At 36.3% G+C, this 19,903-nt stretch overlaps 1 protein-coding gene across 3 annotated transcripts in view; it reads right to left on the reverse strand.

Annotated features, from left to right (window-relative positions):
• AFG2A (AAA ATPase AFG2A) overlaps positions 1 to 19,903 on the reverse strand; it is a 126,131-nt gene that overhangs the window by 93,064 nt on the left and 13,164 nt on the right. For all 3 annotated transcript variants that reach the window (XR_015744127.1, XR_015744128.1, XM_026698006.2), the window contains exons 10-13: positions 11,357 to 11,511; positions 10,155 to 10,364; positions 6,143 to 6,196; positions 5,028 to 5,107 (exon numbers count right to left, since the gene is read on the reverse strand). Coding sequence is in view for 1 of the 3 variants with exons in the window: in XM_026698006.2 (XP_026553791.2) it covers positions 5,028 to 5,107; positions 6,143 to 6,196; positions 10,155 to 10,364; positions 11,357 to 11,511 (499 nt within the window). In the remaining 2 variants the exon portion in view is untranslated. The remainder of the gene's footprint in view (positions 1 to 5,027; positions 5,108 to 6,142; positions 6,197 to 10,154; positions 10,365 to 11,356; positions 11,512 to 19,903) is intronic.

Below are 19,903 nucleotides of genomic sequence, written 5' to 3' on the forward strand. Positions count from 1 at the left end.
TTGTGAAGAAAGTAGCTAAGAACATGTTACCAAGCCTTGATTGTGGTGTAATTTTACAAATAACAATTTCCCTAGGTAAGGATATAAGATAAGGCTCCGACAATAACCTCTGAAACACCTTCCCTATCCCAAGACTAGACGTCAGTTAACCAGTTTGAAATACAAATCTAGTATGGTGCTTGCACACACGTTTTGTACAAGCACACAAAATAAGCCAATTGCGCAATGATGCATATGGACACTGGATCACAGTTTATATGTTATGTTCAAGGTGAAAACAATGCTGAAGTGATTTATCTCTGTCTGATATTTTATATCTCAAAAACCTGGCATTATAACAGGGGAGTGCAGTTTTTTTTATATCTATTATAAACTTCACTGTCCAGAAAAAACCATAGTTGACATGTCAAATAAGTAGACATTTCTAGCAATATAAGTTACTTGAGCTTGCAATAACAATTATGAATCTTAGAAGCATCTCAATAGGAATACAAACTCATTCAGAACCACAGCCACAAGTTTTCTAACTTTTCAGGACTCTGCTTCATTTTAAGTGCTTTATACACCTTGTCACCGAATCCAGACACTGACGTAGACATAAATAACTTCAAGATATTGAGAAATAAAACTGAATGAGATCAGGACATTGATGACACTTGTTGCTTAACTTCTTTCAATGACAGTATGTCATCCAATACTGCTTAGAGGTCATATTTTCAGGTTCTCAAATTAAAATCCCATGCAGTTAGATAAAACAATGTATATTAACATAAATAACAGTTCATATTGAAGTGTCCTAGTCTACATGATTTTTTTCCTCAAAATGTTTATATATTTATCATGATAGGTTTCAAAGAGCTCTATAGTAAGTTTTCATTGCATTATTTCCAGTAGCCCTTAACTACTCAGATAAACCCTGTAGAATGGCTAAGGTAAATTAAACCAGCTTCCATTCAATGTCGATAGTTAATTTTATTCCGTAGCAATCTCCAGCCTGGCATAATTGCTCAGAGCTCCACAGACCCTAGGAGAACTGAAATCAGTGGCCTATTCTGTTTTCTCATTGCACACATTATCAAGGATTCATTAGATCACTGGTTTTGGCCTCTAGAAATTTCCCCAAAACATTTAGAAATCATCAGATTTCATATGTTTTCTGGAGTGGACAATCTTAACATATCTTCCAGCCTTTTAAGTAGCAATGTCATAAAACCACACTTCACCAGATGATGGTACAACTGCAACTTAATCTAATATAATCAAATAGACCAATTTGCAGATTATTGTTTATTTAAAGAATTTCAGGTAATTTTTTTTTAAAAAAACTATGATAACAGAGAAAAATATTGCCGTAGTAATAATGATCTCTGAATTTAAATTTCTTTCTTTCTTTCCTTCTTTCTTTCTTTGTCATATTTAAGACCTGCCCTTCTCCCTCACAGAGGGATTCTGGGCAGTATACAATATTAAAAGTATGAAAAACAGTATATAAAATTTAAAAGAGGCAAGAGATGTTGAGAATTAATTAAAATGTGGGGGAAGGTTTTAGGGTCATCAATGAACCACACAGTTGTATGTTCATCTGCATGCCCCAACCAAGGGTATAAAACCATGGTTTTATGGCTAGGGGAGTGGGGGGGACCACTTCTCCTCTGGGAGGAGAATGTTCCACAGGCAGAAGCAATGGCAGAGAAGGTTCTTTTCCTAGTCCCAGGAATTCTTTGACTGACAGGGTCCGCAACACCTCTTTCCTGCCTGACCAGGTGGGATGAACTGAGGTAATGGGATGAAGCCAGGTCCATATGTTGAATGTATACATATTATATATGAGTACAGATGCTAATTAATTACATCTATACCTGAAATAGATAGGCTGGGTTATATAATTTTATAAAAAACCTAGCTCTCAAAGTGATAATCTCCAGCAAGGAGAGTGAAAGGGTTCAGTTACAGTGGCAGGAAAAGTACTGTTGGAAGACCTGAAAGACCAAATTATGGATAAATCATTATGGACACAATTTATCTATCTATGTGGATGCTAAAAGAGAAAAACAACTGGATGGAAACCAAAATCAGTCATTATTTTATTTTTTTGTCATTGTGCTATATTATCATATCAAAAGAAAGCATAAAGCTATTGCTTTTGGCTTAAAATGGAAAAGAGAATCCTTATATAATTTCAGGCCTTCAATAATGTACATCAAGGGGCTGGATTTTTCAGAATGGAATTTAACAGAAGAGTTCTCTCCAAACTTCTGCTCAAAACTGCTTATAAAAAACACAAAAGAACAAACATGTCTAATGCTGAAACTCCCCACAATTCTACATATATAAACAGCATCCTATTTCCAAAGCTCATATATATCCCAGTTTCAGCAAACAGACTGTCTGAACAGCATTTACACAGAGCCAGGCTCATTCATCACCTTCAAGTTTAATTACGAAGTAATTTCCTCTTGGCAGCCTTTACTGGTCAGTGGAATTAAGTTTTACATGGTCAGGATAACAAGGAATTAGAAGTACCCATAATTCTCTTCAGCTGTACAATTTGTTAAGATCTGAACCTTTGAAAAGGAAAGGATTTTTTTAGAAACAAACATTCCTTCTCGCATATAGTTGCATCTGGAACATTTATGTGGACATGATCTCAAGGGAGACTTTTATTCTGCAATTAAGTTTGAGAAAACACTGCTAAGGAAAGGAAACCTAATATTAGATGGAGCCACAAAGAAATGGAAAGGCATCCATTTCTCGAGCAGTACAGATTGTACCAGTTGTACACTTGAACTGTGGATTGGCCAGTCACATACAATATATGCCAGATATACCCCTATGTCTTATTAAATATTTTAACAAATATTTCTGCCAAACTGATTTTGTGGTAGTCAGCAGGAACAACCACAATGGAACAACCACTTGTACAATTCAGAACAAAACCTCTCATTTTATTTTTTCCAAACTTTTTTATTAAAATGTGCACATTTTGCATAATTCTGTTCTGCTGTGCTTTGTGGTACTTTTCTTAAATCAAAAGATTTCAAAATTAGAAATAGGCAATCTTAAAGAGCAGTTCCTAGAAGAATAACATCTAGGAATATCAGTCTTCCTATTAATTCCTCATGTTTCTTACACATGTTTTGCTATAAAAGTATTTAATGTGAACTAGAAGGGGGGAGGGTAACACCACTCTTTTTCATCTTGCAAGCCAATATGAAGAATAACTACATAGTGTACAGGTAGTCCTTGACTTACAACAGTCTATTTAGTGACCGTCTGAAGTTACAACATCTCTGAAAAAAGTCAGTTATGACCATTTTGTTTTTCTCTTGGGAGACTAGTGGGCTTCCTAGTTAGCCACTGTGAGAACAGATTGTTAGACTGAATGGGTCAGGGGCTTGTATTCTTATGTTCCATGTTCCTGGTCTGGATTTCTGGGGGGAGGGGGTGTATCCATTAAAACCAATAAACCTGATTTTAATTCAGTGAAGTAAATTCAGGGTGAATCAAGAAAAAAAATCAGAGTAATGTTAAGGCCATTACATTAGAGTCTCCAAAAGACTGACCACTTTTATTTTAGAATAGGTAACAAGAAGAAAGAAAGAAGAAATATGCAGCTGCTGGATTTATATTAGCATTATTCGTTTCACTACATACCTGATGCTTCAGTTACAAGTAAAATGCAAACAACTGCTTCATGAGTACATTTTTCTGTCCTGCATATCAATTTTATCCAGTCAACCAATCTATATTGCAAATACTTTTAAATGCTTTCACATGAGTAAATTATAAACAAGAGTTTAAAACAGGTATCATAGGAGAAAAATCTATGGATTATTTAATTTGACTGGTAGAGCAAAATGACTAAGAATAGTATGACAATGTTAACAGGTGTTTTCTTGAAAGTCTAAATCTGGTTATAGAAAAGGAAAGTGGATCTACAGAGGCTGCAATTCATTACTATCTTCAATACATTTTCAAATTCCTACTGTGGAAAATCAATCTGTAAAAACAGTCCATTTCCAATTAGTGCCTCATCTGGTTTCCTACACCATTCAATTTCAGATGAATGTTATGAAAAGCTTGTTATGCATTTTACCACCCATATGGTTGAAATTTAACAATAAAATGTTTACATCCTGCCCTGCTCTTTTCTATGCCCCCCACAACACAATTTACAGATGTCTTTAATGGAATACGACTTAACAAAGTCATATGTCACGTTTTATACCAGCTAGCAAAAGTTCTCATTTTTTCCTCCATTTTATGTCTAATTAGATAATAGGTCAAGAACATCCAGTACAAAACTTAGCATTTTAAATGAAGATATCAATGAGTATACTTTTTCATTTTTTTATTATACTAGTGAGCTTTAAATCTTGTGTTTCACTTAATATAAGTTTCAAATCTGATAATTTAGCTTTCATTGTGTCCAATTTTTCCTTTGTTCAAGTACATAATAAATAACTATACAGATTCAAATCACAATAATCCAGTTAAACAAAAACTCACTTTCCTACCAGGGCTAATTATTATAATTCAAAGTAACGCACATCTTTAGTACAAGTACTGTACTGACAGAAATTGGCTTGATTTCTCCTTTGCTGAGGTTTACTTGATCCGTTTTTCTCTAAAGTTCATATAGTTCTCATAGCAAACAGAAGGAAAAGGTGTAGAATGAATATATCTATCTTATTGTTATAAAACAACCAACTCCACGTAGAAAATTTGCTAACTAAACAGAATGACAAAATGTTTAATAAGGGTCTCCCCAAAACTCCTTGCTACAATAAAATTAGAAGCTGCCTTGTGGCTGTTCGTAAAAGAAAAGAAGTGTTAAGGTTTTTAATGGAAAGGATTTTGCAAGGTACTGCTACTCTAATCAATTTATTACTTTCAACAGCAGATTAAGAAAAGCCATTTTCTTATTCATAAATTATCTCTGCTTTCATGCAGAGAAAGCTATAGAACATGGAACTGGAAGTTTCATATAACTATGAAGTATGCTTTTTATAAATAATTTCTCTTACCTCCCCCGTTCTACAGCCAAGGCATCTAGTTCATCAAAGAACAATATGGATGGTGAAACAGCTCTGGCTTTCCTAAATATCTAAGGAAAAAAAACATGCATTAAGATGACCAAAAGAATCTTAATACTATGTTCTTACAGAGGCTTAACAGATCCATGTAATTTTAATTTACCTACCAATAACAGGATCAGCAATGGTTCTGATAGGTAATATTGTCCTGTATCTATTTGAGGATGCTGCGGGGAGAGGGGGTGTAAAATAGGCATACCCTTCTCTCTCATAATGCAACCCATGGTTAGTTTACCCATTCTATAAGTAAATATGAATTGTTATTAACTTATAAAAATAAAGTCCTACACTTAGGCAAGAAAAACCAAAAGTACACATGCAGACTGGGTAAAACCAGGCTCAATAGCAGTAACTGTGAGAGGGATCTTGGAGTCTTAGTGGACAACCAGCTAAATATGAGCCAGCAGTGTGCAGCAGCAGCCAAAAAAGCTAATGCAATCCTAAGTTGTATTAAAAGAGGGATATAATCAAGATCAAGGGAAGTACTAATACCACTCTATAAAGCCTTAGTAAGACCACACCTAGAGTACTGCATCCAGTTTTGTTCACCAAAGATGTTGAGACTCTAGAAAAAGTATGGAGAAGAGCAACTAGGATGATTAGGGGACTGGAGGCTAAAACATACAACAAACGGTTGCAGGAACTGGGCGTGGCTAGTCTAGTAAAGAGAAGGACCAGGGGAGACATGATAGAGGTCTTCCAATATTTGAAGGGCTGCCACAGAGAGGAAGGGGACAAGCTATTTTCCAAAGCACCTGTAGGCCAGACAAGGAATAATGGATGGAAACTGAACAAGGAGAGATTTAACCTGGAAATAAGGAGAAACTTTCTGACAGTAGAACAAGCAACCAATGGAACAGCTTGCCCTTGGAAGTTGTGGGAGCGCCATCACTTCAGACTTTCAAGAAAAGATTGGACTGCCATTTGCCAGAAATGGTGTAGGGTCTCCCGCTTGGGCGGGCGGTTGGACTAGATCACCTACAAGGTCCCTTCCAAGTCTGATTATCTGTTAAATCTGTTATACTGTTAAGTTTATTATACTTAACCTCTCTGACTGCACGTTCAGATTCCCCAACATATTTTTTCATCAATTCAGGTCCCTGCATGGAAAAAGAAAAACAAACAACTTTCAAGGATGTTTCCTTTACATCATACTTTCTCTTGAATGTTAAAAAAATAGCTTGAAGACAATTCTTGAAAGATTTTTGTTCATTATAAAATGCTTGAAGGTGCACGCTGTTCCCTGATCAATCAACCTAATTAGTTTGGATTTTCTGAATTTCCACTGTCTCTTAGATAATCTTAATTTTCTAGACTCAACGTGCCATCTATTACATATCCCTTGAGGCCTTTTTCTTCTATCACTGTCCAAGCTCTATTTTTATACCCTAAATTCAGGAAAAAGAATTGTACCACCTCTGCAATCAACACAGTAAGTAATATAACAATGTATTATATAAATATTAATTAGTCCTCTTCGGCTTTGTGATTGTGAAAAAAAGAGAAAGCAATTATTTGTACATATATCTTTTTATATGATCTACTATTTAGCTAAAGGATACACCACATTACTTTTGCAGGCTTGATAGTATACATGCAAACATCACTACTAAGGAAGATTCTAGAACAAATGACAAGTAATTAAACTGTATGCATGTTGAAAGCAATGTTCTGATTACAAGATGAAAAGCATGAATTGGTCAGACTAAATCAAAATTTAAAACGATTTTGATAGAGGTAGGCTCAAACCAGAATAATATATGACACCCTGATTTTATCACTTAGAATAAAGAAAAATACACAAATATAGGATGAAAAATACCCAGTTTGTTAATAGTACAGGTGAAAAGAAGCTTGGAATTATGTTCACAACAAACTGAAAATGAATCCACAGTAAAACCTGGGTCCTAAAAAGGGAAATTGTATTTTAGGTCACATCAATAGAAATACAGTTTTCAAATCATGGGAAATGATAGTTCTACTAACATTTATATTATTATTTTCAGTATCTGCTTTGGTCATACTTCAAGAAATACAGTACATATGGTTCTACATTTTAAGACAGATTCAGAGGAAATGGAAAGAAGTTTTGTAAGGAAAGATAGAGGGACCTGGGTATATGTAACCTTAAGAAAATTTATTCAGGACTAATATAATAGCAGTGTTCAAGTACCTAAAAGATTGTCACGGGATCCACAAAGTTAATTATAAGATCCTTTTTAAAAAAGATTTTATCTCCTGAATTTCATGTTACTTATTTAATAAAGAACAATTCATGAGGAACTGTCCAAAGAGCCTTTCAGAACATCAACCAATCTTCTTCCAGAAATGTAATGATCATTACTCATAAAGTCAAGACGCAGGATCTTCCCAAAACCATTAATCTATTTTAACTGCTGCAGCCAAGAAATAGCAAATTTAAACTGGAAAGCATTTTATTGTAATTGATCCAGATGACAACCAGAACTTAAGCCCATGTCAAGTGCAGTAAACCGCAAAGTTTCTGAAGAAAGATACAGGAAGTTAGCAAAGCCAAAGTGAAGTCAATAATCTGCCAACAGAATATATTTTGAAAGTACTGCTAATTGGAAAAAGAAAAGCTAACTGAAATGTCTCATATTTAAGAGGAAAAGAAAGACACAAGGAACATCTCCTACCAAAGCCTTTACCACAATTATACATGCTTGAAACATTGAAATACATTTCAAGCCGCTGCCTCTCTGCCTCATCTGCATAAATTTGTACTTTGAGATAAATCAAGTTTTAAAACCTACAAAGTTTAATATTACTTGACAGTCCTTTAGAAATACTAATTGTTTTACATGTCTCTTCTGAGAACCACACAGCTGACACATGAAGCAACATACTGCAAAAGGTTTTTTAAAATACACATGATACAACCAACCAGTAGTGGGGTTCAATTTTTTTTACTACCGGTTATGTGGGTGTGGCTTGTTTGGTGGGCGTGGCTTAGTGGTCATGTGACTGGATGGGCATGGCCAACTCAGCAAGATATGGCACCTTGCTGCAAATGACATCGAGTTGGCCACGCCCACTCAGTCACATGACCGATGTTGCAGAGACAGGGTGATTTCCTTCGTACCTTCCCCTCCCCTCCTCCGCCCTCGGGCTGACAAAAAAAAAAGCCCAACTAAAGATCACGACTGCCTGCCAAGTCTGCCTGCTGAATAGGTTTTGTTTTGGGGTGGTTTTTGTTTTGTTTTTTGTCAGAAGCCCCTCAAAGATAAATTTGCAACACCAAATCTTACTGTTGCGGTGCTGCCTGTTGCTGCTACAGGCGCTGCTGCGGCCGTCTGAGAGAGCAAAAGTAGCGGCGGCTGGGGCAACAGGTCTATGCGATGGCTTCTCCTGCAGTCCCTTCTTGGGTGACAGCCAGGGCTTTGGCACCTCCTCTTTTCCTCAGAGGCACAGTGTCTGCCTCCCTGCACACTCCTTGTGAAGAGACACACAGACCCGTCACTCCCACCACCATTACGTTTGCTCTTGGTTCTTGGCTTCTTCCATGGGGCCGCTCTTAAAGTTGACGTTTAAGTGTCCAGGGACATCTGCCTGCCTGTCCAGCACCCGCCGTCCCAGAGCACACTTTCTTTCTTCTCCTGGTGGATGCACCTCTTCCAGCCCGGCCAGCCAGCAGGTGAACACATGTCCTGGGGCTTCTCGCCCCCCTTGTCGCGAGATGCCTGCAGCTGCTATGCGCTTTTTTCCGTGCGGCTGCAGTCCAGCAGCTGCACGGAAAAAAGCACACCCTCTTCTATGTGCTGAGCCAGCAAGTCCGAACAGCTGGCGCATAGAACAGGGCAGTACTGGACCGTTGGAGAAACGGGGTGGAGCCAGAGATCAGTAGCCACCCCTTTCGCAGCGCAGAAATCCTCCCCGAATCGGCTGGTTAGTCTCCTCTTTCTCTGCCTGTTTTATATGGCCAAGGGGGAGGAGACCAGCTGGCCAAAGGAGCCGCTGCTGGAGGCAACTCTTTTTTGGCCTCCAGCTGCTTCTTTCAGGCAGAAATCCTCCTCCAACTGAGGATTTAACCTCTTTTATACTCTGAGCTAAGTTACTTTTTCTTATAATAAACATGTAGAAAAGAAATAAACATACTGATACTTTTCAAAAAAACCATTGGCAATTCAGCATTTGATTTTAGATTATATTTTGATTCTAATTTTGAAGACCTTAGTGGAAAGTTTTTTTCCCCCGTTACAATATTTTCAATATATAAATGAGAGCCAGTTTGATCTATTGGATAAGGCACTAGGCTAGAAACTCGAAGACTGCAAGTTCCAGCTGGGTGACTTTGGCCCAGTCCAGTCACTCTTTCATCCATAAGGCTTTGATGACAAGCTGCTCAGTCAATTCCCATTGCAACCAATGGATTAATATTTGGTTTATCTAAAAAAAGTGGGACCTGCATTTGTGTGGAAATGCTAGGAAGAAAATAAAAATAGCAACAACATCTTAAGGAACAGGAAACCATCTGGTGATTTGATGACGTAACTAGAAGAAACAAAGCTGACATCAATTTGATTCATAGCTTCAAAGTCCAAATCATTTAATAAAAAAACAAAGTAGCCGTGAAAGGTGTTATCTCAGCCCATTTTTATGGAACATGGTGAATTTAGGAATAAAAATTGAAACACTTTGACACCCAGTCTTTCTACTCTTATTCTGATTTTTTATTTCAAAAACAAATCATGCCATGAAAATTCAATCATTTTGGCACCAAATTCAACTTGAGGTGTTTTCAATTATTGCACTATTATATATTATAGCTATGAATAAGCCAGAAATTTAGCTAAGCAAATAATGTAACTTCTTTTTCTTCTTCTAAATGTACTATTCTTCCCTAGACTTTCAGTACAGACTAAGTTGATAAATCTTGAGAACAAAAAAATAAAACATTATAAACAAATATATAAAACAGGAAACTAAAGTAATTATTATACACTCAACATATATAGCAGGCTGATAATTGAAAAACACTAGATAAGTATTTTTATGGTATTTGATCACATCATGTTTAAGAACACAGCGATTACTAACCTTTATTGCCAAGAAGTTTAGACCACTTTCATGAGCCAAGGCCTTGGCAATCATGGTTTTAGAACATCCTGGTGGTCCATATAAGAGTACTCCTTTTGGCGGCTGAATGCCCATTCGAATGAAAGATTCAGGATGCTTCAGCGGCCATTCAACAGCTTGCTTTAATTTCAGTTTAACATCTTCCAGCCCTCCTATATCTGACCAGGATATCTATAATGCAAGTCACTTTAATTAATTCACTCACTGATTTTTGGTAGCTCCCATGTTCAGCAGCATAAATACCGCATTATCAAGCAGCTCCTAAGAGTTTAGTACTTAATTAGATCTATTTTAACACTGTCTTCGGATTACTTTTTATTGAATACACACACCACAATCAGTGCCAAATAGGATACAGTAATCAACCTTTATTTCTGGTAATACTGATGTAGTATTTCTTTAGAAAATCTTTCTCAAGTTTATTGTCCTATAAATGCGTAGGTCATTTTTAGGCTAAAGAAGGCAGTTATATAAATACAAGTGCTCAGTTCAGGGTCATCAAATGTTGTAACAAGAAGCTGTTCATTCATGGGAAATGCACAAGAAAAAAAAAACATAAATTTAAACTACCACAAGTATAACAGTCATTTGCACTCTCTTGTTGACAATGGTCAATCATTTGCATGGCTATATTATTATCTACTATAAAGATGTTTCTTTAGCTAAGCTGTATTCATGAAATTCATTCATCATGGATTGAAAGACTTTGCCGAAACAGTAATTTTTGTGTCCATGTGTGGATATATTTCTATTCTACCCATATGCCTGTCTTAAAATAGTCTATCCCTGCACATTCCACAAAAATAAAGAATGATATCAATGTACAATGTGCTAAATTTCCACCCTTGTGAGAAACTTATGATGTTGGAAAATATGCAAGGTTAATACTGACTATTCACTATTTTTTATCATGATGGATATTTTCATAGGCAAGCCTTCTTGACCTCCAGCTATATTGGAACTTCAACTGTAGAATATCCAAACAGCATAACTAGGAATTAAAGGAGTTATAGTTCCAATATATTCTGAAGATATAGAGAGGAAAGATATAAAGACCACTTTATCTACTTCTATGATCAGATGACTGCCTTTAAGCATGACTCTTTTTCTTATTCTCCAATCTCCAAATAATCATCTTAAAATATTGAATAGAGAAATCTTACTTTGGGTACATCAATTGTCACCTCTCTCATGGCACTGGGCCTGACATCGTTCATTGCTTGCAGGAAATCACTGTGATTAATAATTACAGATACAGATACATCATCATCCAGGAGATTCTCTTTCTTACGAAGTATTCTCCGCAAAGCATGCATTCCTGTATAAAGGACACAAAATGCCAAATAACGTATGGATTTATTACATTTCACAAATATTTAACAATACAGTAGTAAATGGTGTGCTGATTCACAACAGTAATAAAGATTGAACTGAATATAGTAAACACAAAATATGAGAAAGTAAGAGATTTCTCTCAATTAGATTCCATCAAGCATAAACAAATGAATGCTTTAGCATTTATAATAGTGATAGTCAACCTATGATACTCCAGATGCTATTGAATTGCATCTCCCTATCCCAGATTCTTCCATCACTAGTCCCCCTTTCCAAAATAACTAAAGGTGTCATACATTAAAATCACATCAGAAATGTCACAAAATCTCTAACTTTATCCTTAAGAACATGTTGAGGCATGTTGAGGCTGGTTGGTACACTTGTAAACAATGACTAGTTTGTATCTTAAACTAGTACTTATTTTTTTAAAAGTCTACCATCATCCCAAGTAAACATCCTTGAGACTATTTTCAAGCATTTCATAAAAAAAGGATTTAGACGGTTATTCATCTTCTTCCATAAGCCTGATTGGGAGAACAAGGGCATCCAAAAAAGGGGGGGAAAGATACCAATTCACTGTCCTCTTTCAACTTGACCAATTCACCAAATTACTTTAGACTAACCCACCAAATTAAACTTTGGGAAACAGCTTTGTACAATGAAGAAAATGGTTCTATATCTCTCAAATAAAATAATGTCTCATTTTCACATTAAGTTATTATACTGTAAGTACTAGAGACGTGATGGTGATCAGGGTTGCACAATATTTTTGTGATAAATGTAGCATATTAAAATATGTTAAAGTTACCCATTTAAAACAGTGGTTATATTCAATTGAAAAAAAACATTTATTTCAACATCTTTAACCATTTCTAATCCAAAAACATATCTTTAACCATTTCTAATCCAAAAAGAAGTTATTGATGAAATCTGATATGTAAAAGGAAACATGTAATGTCTTATTTTTCATGTCTTATTTGCTATTACCCAATATATCAGGGTTTTTTTAATCAGTTTGCTCTCAACCAATTAAAAATAAATAAATAAAGAAGCAGGACCATTTAGTAATTGTTCAAGCAGGCTAGAGCATGCCTTCCCCTTGTTTCCAAGCTAGATTCAAACTTAGAATATCTAACTAGATCTTTCTTCCACACTCCTCTGGCCCACCTGAACCTACTTCTTCCTTAAGATCTGGGGCACTCTGCTATATTGGAAGGTTATTCTAGGAAGAGAAAAGGGCATCCCTCCAAGTTCAGGCAACAGCATGTGGAGTAGTAGAGCTTTACTCCATTTTGTTTAGGGGATGCTTCAATCAGCTTAGTTTTACATCAGTGCAGTATTTGAGAAATGTGGGGGGAAATCTGCTTCTTTCTATGTAGTTAAAAGTTCAGCCCTACTATTCTCCACATGGACAATAAAGAAGTTGAAAAACGGAGATGGTTAGAACTGCTCAAAATAAAATCTGAAGTATATAAAGTACACATTTGCTCAAACCATTACGCAGTTCAGCATTTAAATGGAGCAATGTTTTTCAAAAAAAAAAACAGTAATAAAAGACAGATTGAAGCCAAAACTTTAATCCTTCCTGTTTCCTCTTGTTAGCATCATTTATTTCTGCTGCCCCCGCTGACCTTGACCTTAATCAGTGGTTGTGTTATTTCCAGGAATGGATCTAGTCAGTACTTTACCGAACACATAAATATATCTTCTTTTTCATTAAATGAGGAGGAAGAACTTGGTAATGTGTTTGCATATGTGAGAAGTATGTTCTAGTTGTAAGATAGAGCAAATCCTGAACAATGACCTCACCCTTTGATTAAAGCTGCATTCCAAAAATAGCAGGCATGTGTCCAACACAAAGGAAGTTTAAAAAACAGTTTGCCAGATTACATTTTGGATAAGACCCAGCTTTTATTCATGTACTGAAAGACAGCTTGAAGAACATGCCTATATATCAGGCAGCCCCTTTTTTTCCATCTCCTTAGTAGATAATCATGATCCCTTACCATTAACTATTGTGGTTCACTTTTCCAAAATCCTATTAAAAACAAAGAATTATAAAATATTTACAAATCAAGAGTTTAAATGAAATATACCCATACTTTAATTCATATAAAAAGTCCACATAGCTTATAAGAGGTAATCGAAGTTGGTTGTTGTATATTTTATATATATAATTTTGAATCTGACTCAGCATTTGACTTAATCAGAATGCTTAGTTTTCAAGAACGTATATTTATAGGACAATTTAGTGTTCAAGGAAGGGTATACAATTAGAAAACATAAAATAATTATATACCACCACTATTTTTAGCTAGTATTCAAAGTATAGTTATTAGTTTGAATACGATTAAATTTGTAGCATTGTTTTAGATGCGTACAGCTGGTCCTCAATTTACAACAGTTCATTTAGTGACCGTTCAAAATTCCAATGGCACTGAAAGTGATTTATGACCATTTTGCACACTTACAACTGTTGCAACATCTCCAGTCACGTGATCAAAATTCAGATGCTTGGCAACTGACTCATATTTATGATGGTTGTAGTGGCCTTGGGTCATGTGATCATCTTTTATGACTTTCTTATAAGCAAAGTCAATGGAGAAGCCAGATTCGCTTAACAACCATGTCACTAACTTAATAACTGCAGTGATTTGCTTAACAACTGTGGTACAAAAGGTCATAAAATGGAGAAACATTCACTTAACAAATGTTTCACTTAGCAGCAAAAAAATTGGGCTCAATTGTGGTAGTATGTTGAGGACTAACTATACCATGGTTTAGCTAAAGTAGAGGTGGGATCAAAATTTAGGCTTATGAGTGTAAAAAAGAAACCCTATAACTGGAATACGGTCTTATGTAGGGGTTGCCCAGGACAAAGGAACAACAAAGAGACCATTTTCAGAACCCACTGACGCAGAAAGATCTAAACAGATCTATCCCAATTCAACTGTGTGTGGGACGAAGGATAGCTATCAAACAAAGCTATTCTATCTCCTGTTCTCATCTCTACATATAATCTAATGTTTCCATACATACCTCTACTCAGAATGTGCTGTGTGTTGCAAGTACTTATCTTATTCTTTCCCTGCTCATGTAGAAGTAGGTCTGCGCATAGTTTTCCTCTCAGTTACATATGCAATAGAAGGTACAAATTCAAGGGCCTTTGGTCACTAACTTATCACAAGCTGAGAGGAACTTATTACAATATTTCAATTTTTAAACTTACCGTTATTTAACTACTTATTCTTTCCTTTCTTGCAATCACAGAATCTGGATTTAACAATTATATTTGTACAGCTGCAAAGAATGTTACATAAGAGAAGAAACTTTCCAGCATGTCAACCAGCATACAGCAGTTTCCTTTTTTAAAAAACTCCTTTTGAACCTCTTTTAGTCTACTTTTTAACTGGTGATTTTGGATCATAGGAGCAACAGAGGGCTAAATCCATTGTAAATGTGTCCTTAATGCTGATTTTCTGCTTAGCTTGCCAAAGAGTATATCTAATTATACTACATCCTCACCCAGTAATTTGCATTCATGAACTTTAACTTTATTTATTTATTTTTTGAACAGTTAGTGGCTCTAAAATGAATCAAAGCTAGTTAAAACTGATTTTGAGTGGTTATGTGAGTCAAATATATGAAGAATACATTATTGTAATGGTTACATTCTCTATGAGTGTTCTACCCAAACATCTGGAATGTACCACATGAGAAAAACCTAGTTTTTAATTTGTGGTTTTTCACCAAATTAATCAGTTACTCTGTTCTTCACAATTTTATAGATAAATTGTATTTTGTTAAATTTACAGGTGCTTAGATCTGGCCCATGGGACCACCCTGAAAACAGCGAAGGATTGGCCCACTGTGTCTCTGACAGAGAAAATTACAGAATTAACTAATTACAGAAAAAAGTAGTAATAATATTTATTAAATGTATATCCTATCCTTACTATCAAATCAATTCTAAATAAAGGCATTATAACTTATTTTGTACTTACTTCTTTATTTCATTATTTAATTCATAATCCAATTATCTAGACCCCGTTTCTTCTTGTTATATCACAAACACTTCTTTCCCTTGAATTCATTTTGTGACATATCCTACTTTTGCTTCCATATAATAAAATGGGTAGAAGTAGACTCTCATACAGTGATTTTTGATACTTTGAATAAGCATTCTTCCTTGCATTAGACTCTACCCAAACCGTAAATATTTTGACCATAATTTCTCTCCATTTCCCTGCTTCTTTTATCCAACCAGGCTCCCTTTGACTGGAGAGTTTTCAACTTTATTTTTCTCTATATATGCACTGTGAAATGCGGTTTTTCCTCTTTTTTCCTTTTTTTCCTTTTTGCATCATTCTATGTGATGTTTTTTCTCATTCTCAGCTTCCTTCATACTGTCATTTAACCAAGCCCTTTTTTTTCATATTTTTTATCAATGAAACTCCTTTTTGGCATTCTCTGACATAATTATTTTCACTTCACTGCATTCATTCTGTTTGGAGATTACCTAATCTTCTAAAATATATGCTCATATAGAGCTAGTACCTCTCTTTATTAAATAAGTCTGGTTTTGGTTGTTTCTTTCTCGTTCCTTTTTCTTTCACATCCATTTTTTTCTTATGATCAACACCAAATAAGGGTCTATCTAACTAGGTGGAACCGCTCATTACCTTTACATCTTTCATTAATTATCTCATCTTTACCATAAACAATCAACTCAACTGTACTCTTTGACTCATTATTTTCTCATATGTATACATGAACAGGCATATGCTTAAATCACTTCTTGAAACAAGAAGATATTTTTCTAAACAAATTCATGCCAAATAGTCACTATTCTGATTCATTCTTGGATCTCTGAATTGCCCAGCTACTTCTGCACTTTCATTTCATTCCTGAACATCAATTCATGCCACATAACAATATATCTTTTCTCTGCGGGTCACATTAATTCAGAGTATTGCACACTTTCTGAAAGAGTATTGCACACTTTCTGAAACACCAATTTATAACTTCTGGCATACTGTTCAGCCTTTTCCTTTGTAAATTTATAATTTTATTTTTCTACTTCATAAGGTATGCATCAACTTCATATCTTCTTCCCCTTTTCTCAAATTTTACGAACATACAACATATATAATTTTCTTTCAACTCATGTATTAATTTATACTTTTATTCATATACACCTCTTTTATTCCAAGTGTCTTCAATAAAAAAGGGTCCTAAATATTGATCTCCATTTCCAATAAATGGTTTTTGAACAACATCTTTAGTATTGTAAAAAAAGAATAGACCAGTTTATCATTGTTAATTCTACAATGATATATGCACCATTCCTTTTTAACTGTGAGAATACAAACAATTTGAGCACAATTGGGCCAATATGCTAGATCAGGGGTGTAAAACTTGCATGGTCACGGCAGCATCACATAATGTATCATGACATTTTCCCGTCACTAAACCGGGCATGGCCCTGGCCGGCACATGACACATCCGGCCCACAGGGCATGAGCTTGACACCCCTGGGCTAGATGCTTAATCAAATCCCAGTTTTACACCATGAAGGCTCACACTATTATCTGCAAGTTAGAGAATCTCTATTTTAAACAAACTTGTAAACTAACATACTGTTGCCCAGTTCCCACCAATCAGGAAGTATATAATATATGCTGATGACACAACAGTGATTGGTCTCATTCGAAACAACGATGAATCTGCATACAGACAGGAGGTTATACAACTTGTCTTATGGTGTAACCGGAACAATCTGAAACTACACACACTCAAAACTGTAGAAATGGTCGTAGACTTTAGAAAAAACCCTCCCATACTACCACCTCTTACAATACTAGACAATACAGTATCAACAGTATAGACTTTCCAATTTCTAGGTTCTACTATATCACATGACCTAAAATGGACATCTAACATCAAAAACATCATAAAAAAACACACAACAAAGAATGTTCTTTATGCGCCAACTCAGAAAGCTCAAACTGCCCAAGGAGCTGCTAATACAGTTCTACAGAGGAATTATTGAGTCTTTCATCTGTACCTCTATTACTGTCTGGTTTGGTTCTGCAACCCACAGGACAGACACAGACTTCAGAGGATAATTAGGACTGTAGAAAAAACAATTACTACCCACCTGCCTTCAATTGAGGACCTGTATCCTGCACGAGTCAAAAAGAGGGCTGTGAAAATATTTACAGACCCCTCACATCCTGGACATAAACTGTTTCAACTCCTTCCCTCAAAACGATGCTATAGAGCACTGCACACCAGAACAACTAGACACAAGAACAGTTTTTTCCCAAAAGCCATCACTCTGCTAAACAAATAATTCCCTCAACACTGTTCAACTATTTACAAAGTGTACACTATATTACTGTTAATCTTCTCATCACTCCTTATCACCCATCCCCTCCCACTTGTGATTGTAGGACTGTAACTTTGTTGCTTGTATCCTTACGATTTATATTGACTGTTTCCTAGTATGATTGATTGTTGATTGTACCTTATGACTATCATTAAGTGTTGTACATTATGATTCTTGATTCTTAACGAATGTACCTTTTCTTTATGTATACTGAGAGTATTTACACCAAGACAAATTCCTTGTGTCCAATCACACTTGGCCAATAAAGTATTCTATTCTATTCTATTCTATTCTATTCTATTCTATATGTTGACTCCATGAAGATATATTTGGAAATGTGATGAGATTTATTAGATAAATTTAAGATATGTTTACTATTTATGATGGGAAGGGATCTTTATTATATTATTTAAGTTTGTACATTAATTACAAAAGCAATATAAAATCGTTCCTGTTTGTATAAGTATAAGAATTTGTTCTTTGCAATCCGTACATTGCAAGTTGAACTGGATAAACTATTGGAAGGAGGAATGTGGAATTGTCAGGCTTTGTGAATGCTTAGTACCAGTATTTGCTGAAACATGCCTATTGGCCTAACGATGTTGTGCCAAGGCACAGGAAGCAGAAAATAATATTAATTTCATTTCAAATAAATGAAACTCCATTACATAAAAAGTTGTTTCCTCCTACAAGGGCTATCACATATGTTTGCTTTATTTTCAAGACAGTGTCAGTAAGATTATTATTCTTGACTTTAAAACTATTCACAGCTGCAAACCATGTGAAATAAAATGAAATAGTCCATCCGAAAATTTCAATAATTAGAATATAATTCTTTTGTTAAAAGTTGCGCAAGTATTAACTTTCTACTGAGGCAAAATATGCAAGTACTATGTCATCAATAATCAAATCATCCATTTAAAAAGTCTTTTTTTACAAACATATTTCTACAATTCTCTTATAATAGCCCTACATTCTATCCTTTTGAAGTATATCTTCTTCAACAGCTGTAGTTTTACTATAATTTGGTTTTTTAATTTGCTGTTTAAATATAGATATTTTATAGATATTTTAATAGGTATGATTGAGCAGGATATGATGTGTAGGCGCTGCCTCTCGGTCGCTACGACGATTATCATCAGTCGTTCTGTGAGGCGCTTAACTTCTGCGACGGAACTTTGCCAGCTTGGGCTGACAACCACGGCTATACCGCCGCGGTTTTCCTTACAGCTGGTGTATATGATCTTATAGCCGTCTATAGTCGTAGCCTTGTTGCCCTTCCAGCGAGTTTCCTGGAGGCAGCAGATGTCCAGCTTCCTGTCCCGCATGGCCCTGACGATCTCGGTCGAGCGTCCAGTCAGCGAATCCACGTTCCAGGTGGCCACCTTGAGCGTCTGGCAGTCCTCTGTTCCCCGCTTGCGTTTTCTCACACGGATCGGGTAATCTCCGTGCGCATCGGACCCGGACGCAGCCGCCATAGCTTTCTCACACGGTGCAGGTGCGCCGTGCTTTCCAGCGTGGACCATTTCGTTGATTTTTGGCGCAGGCCAATGGTCTCCTGCGCCCGTCGGTTCCCCCGAACGCGGTAGCATTGGGCGTGTGTTTTGTAGTGGACGTTTCCACCATGTTGATGCGGCAATTGAGTACTCCAGCCGGCCTGTCGCGTGGGCCTGTCGTCGGAGGGTCTGCTCTCAGTTACGGTCAGCGTTTGACGGCTTCGCGCATCCAGGGGACACCACTTGGAGGTGGCAGACCACTCGTCCCCCAACACATCTTGTCCGCCTACACCCCTCAGACCGGATGTCACGAGGAGGAGAAGGATACCTTCTGGGAACTGCTCGACATCCAACTCAGGCAGATCCCACACGAAGACGACATCATCATCTCGGGCGACCTGAATGGTCATGTAGGGCGGGACAAAAACGGACACCAGTGCCACGGTGGGCACGGCACAGGTGATACGAATGAGAATGGCCAGAGGATC

This window comes from Pseudonaja textilis, chromosome 6 (genome assembly GCF_049901715.1).
Source record: "Pseudonaja textilis isolate UNSWEBS1 chromosome 6, rPseTex1.2, whole genome shotgun sequence".
In the NCBI taxonomy this organism is placed as follows: Eukaryota; Metazoa; Chordata; class Lepidosauria; order Squamata; family Elapidae; genus Pseudonaja; species Pseudonaja textilis.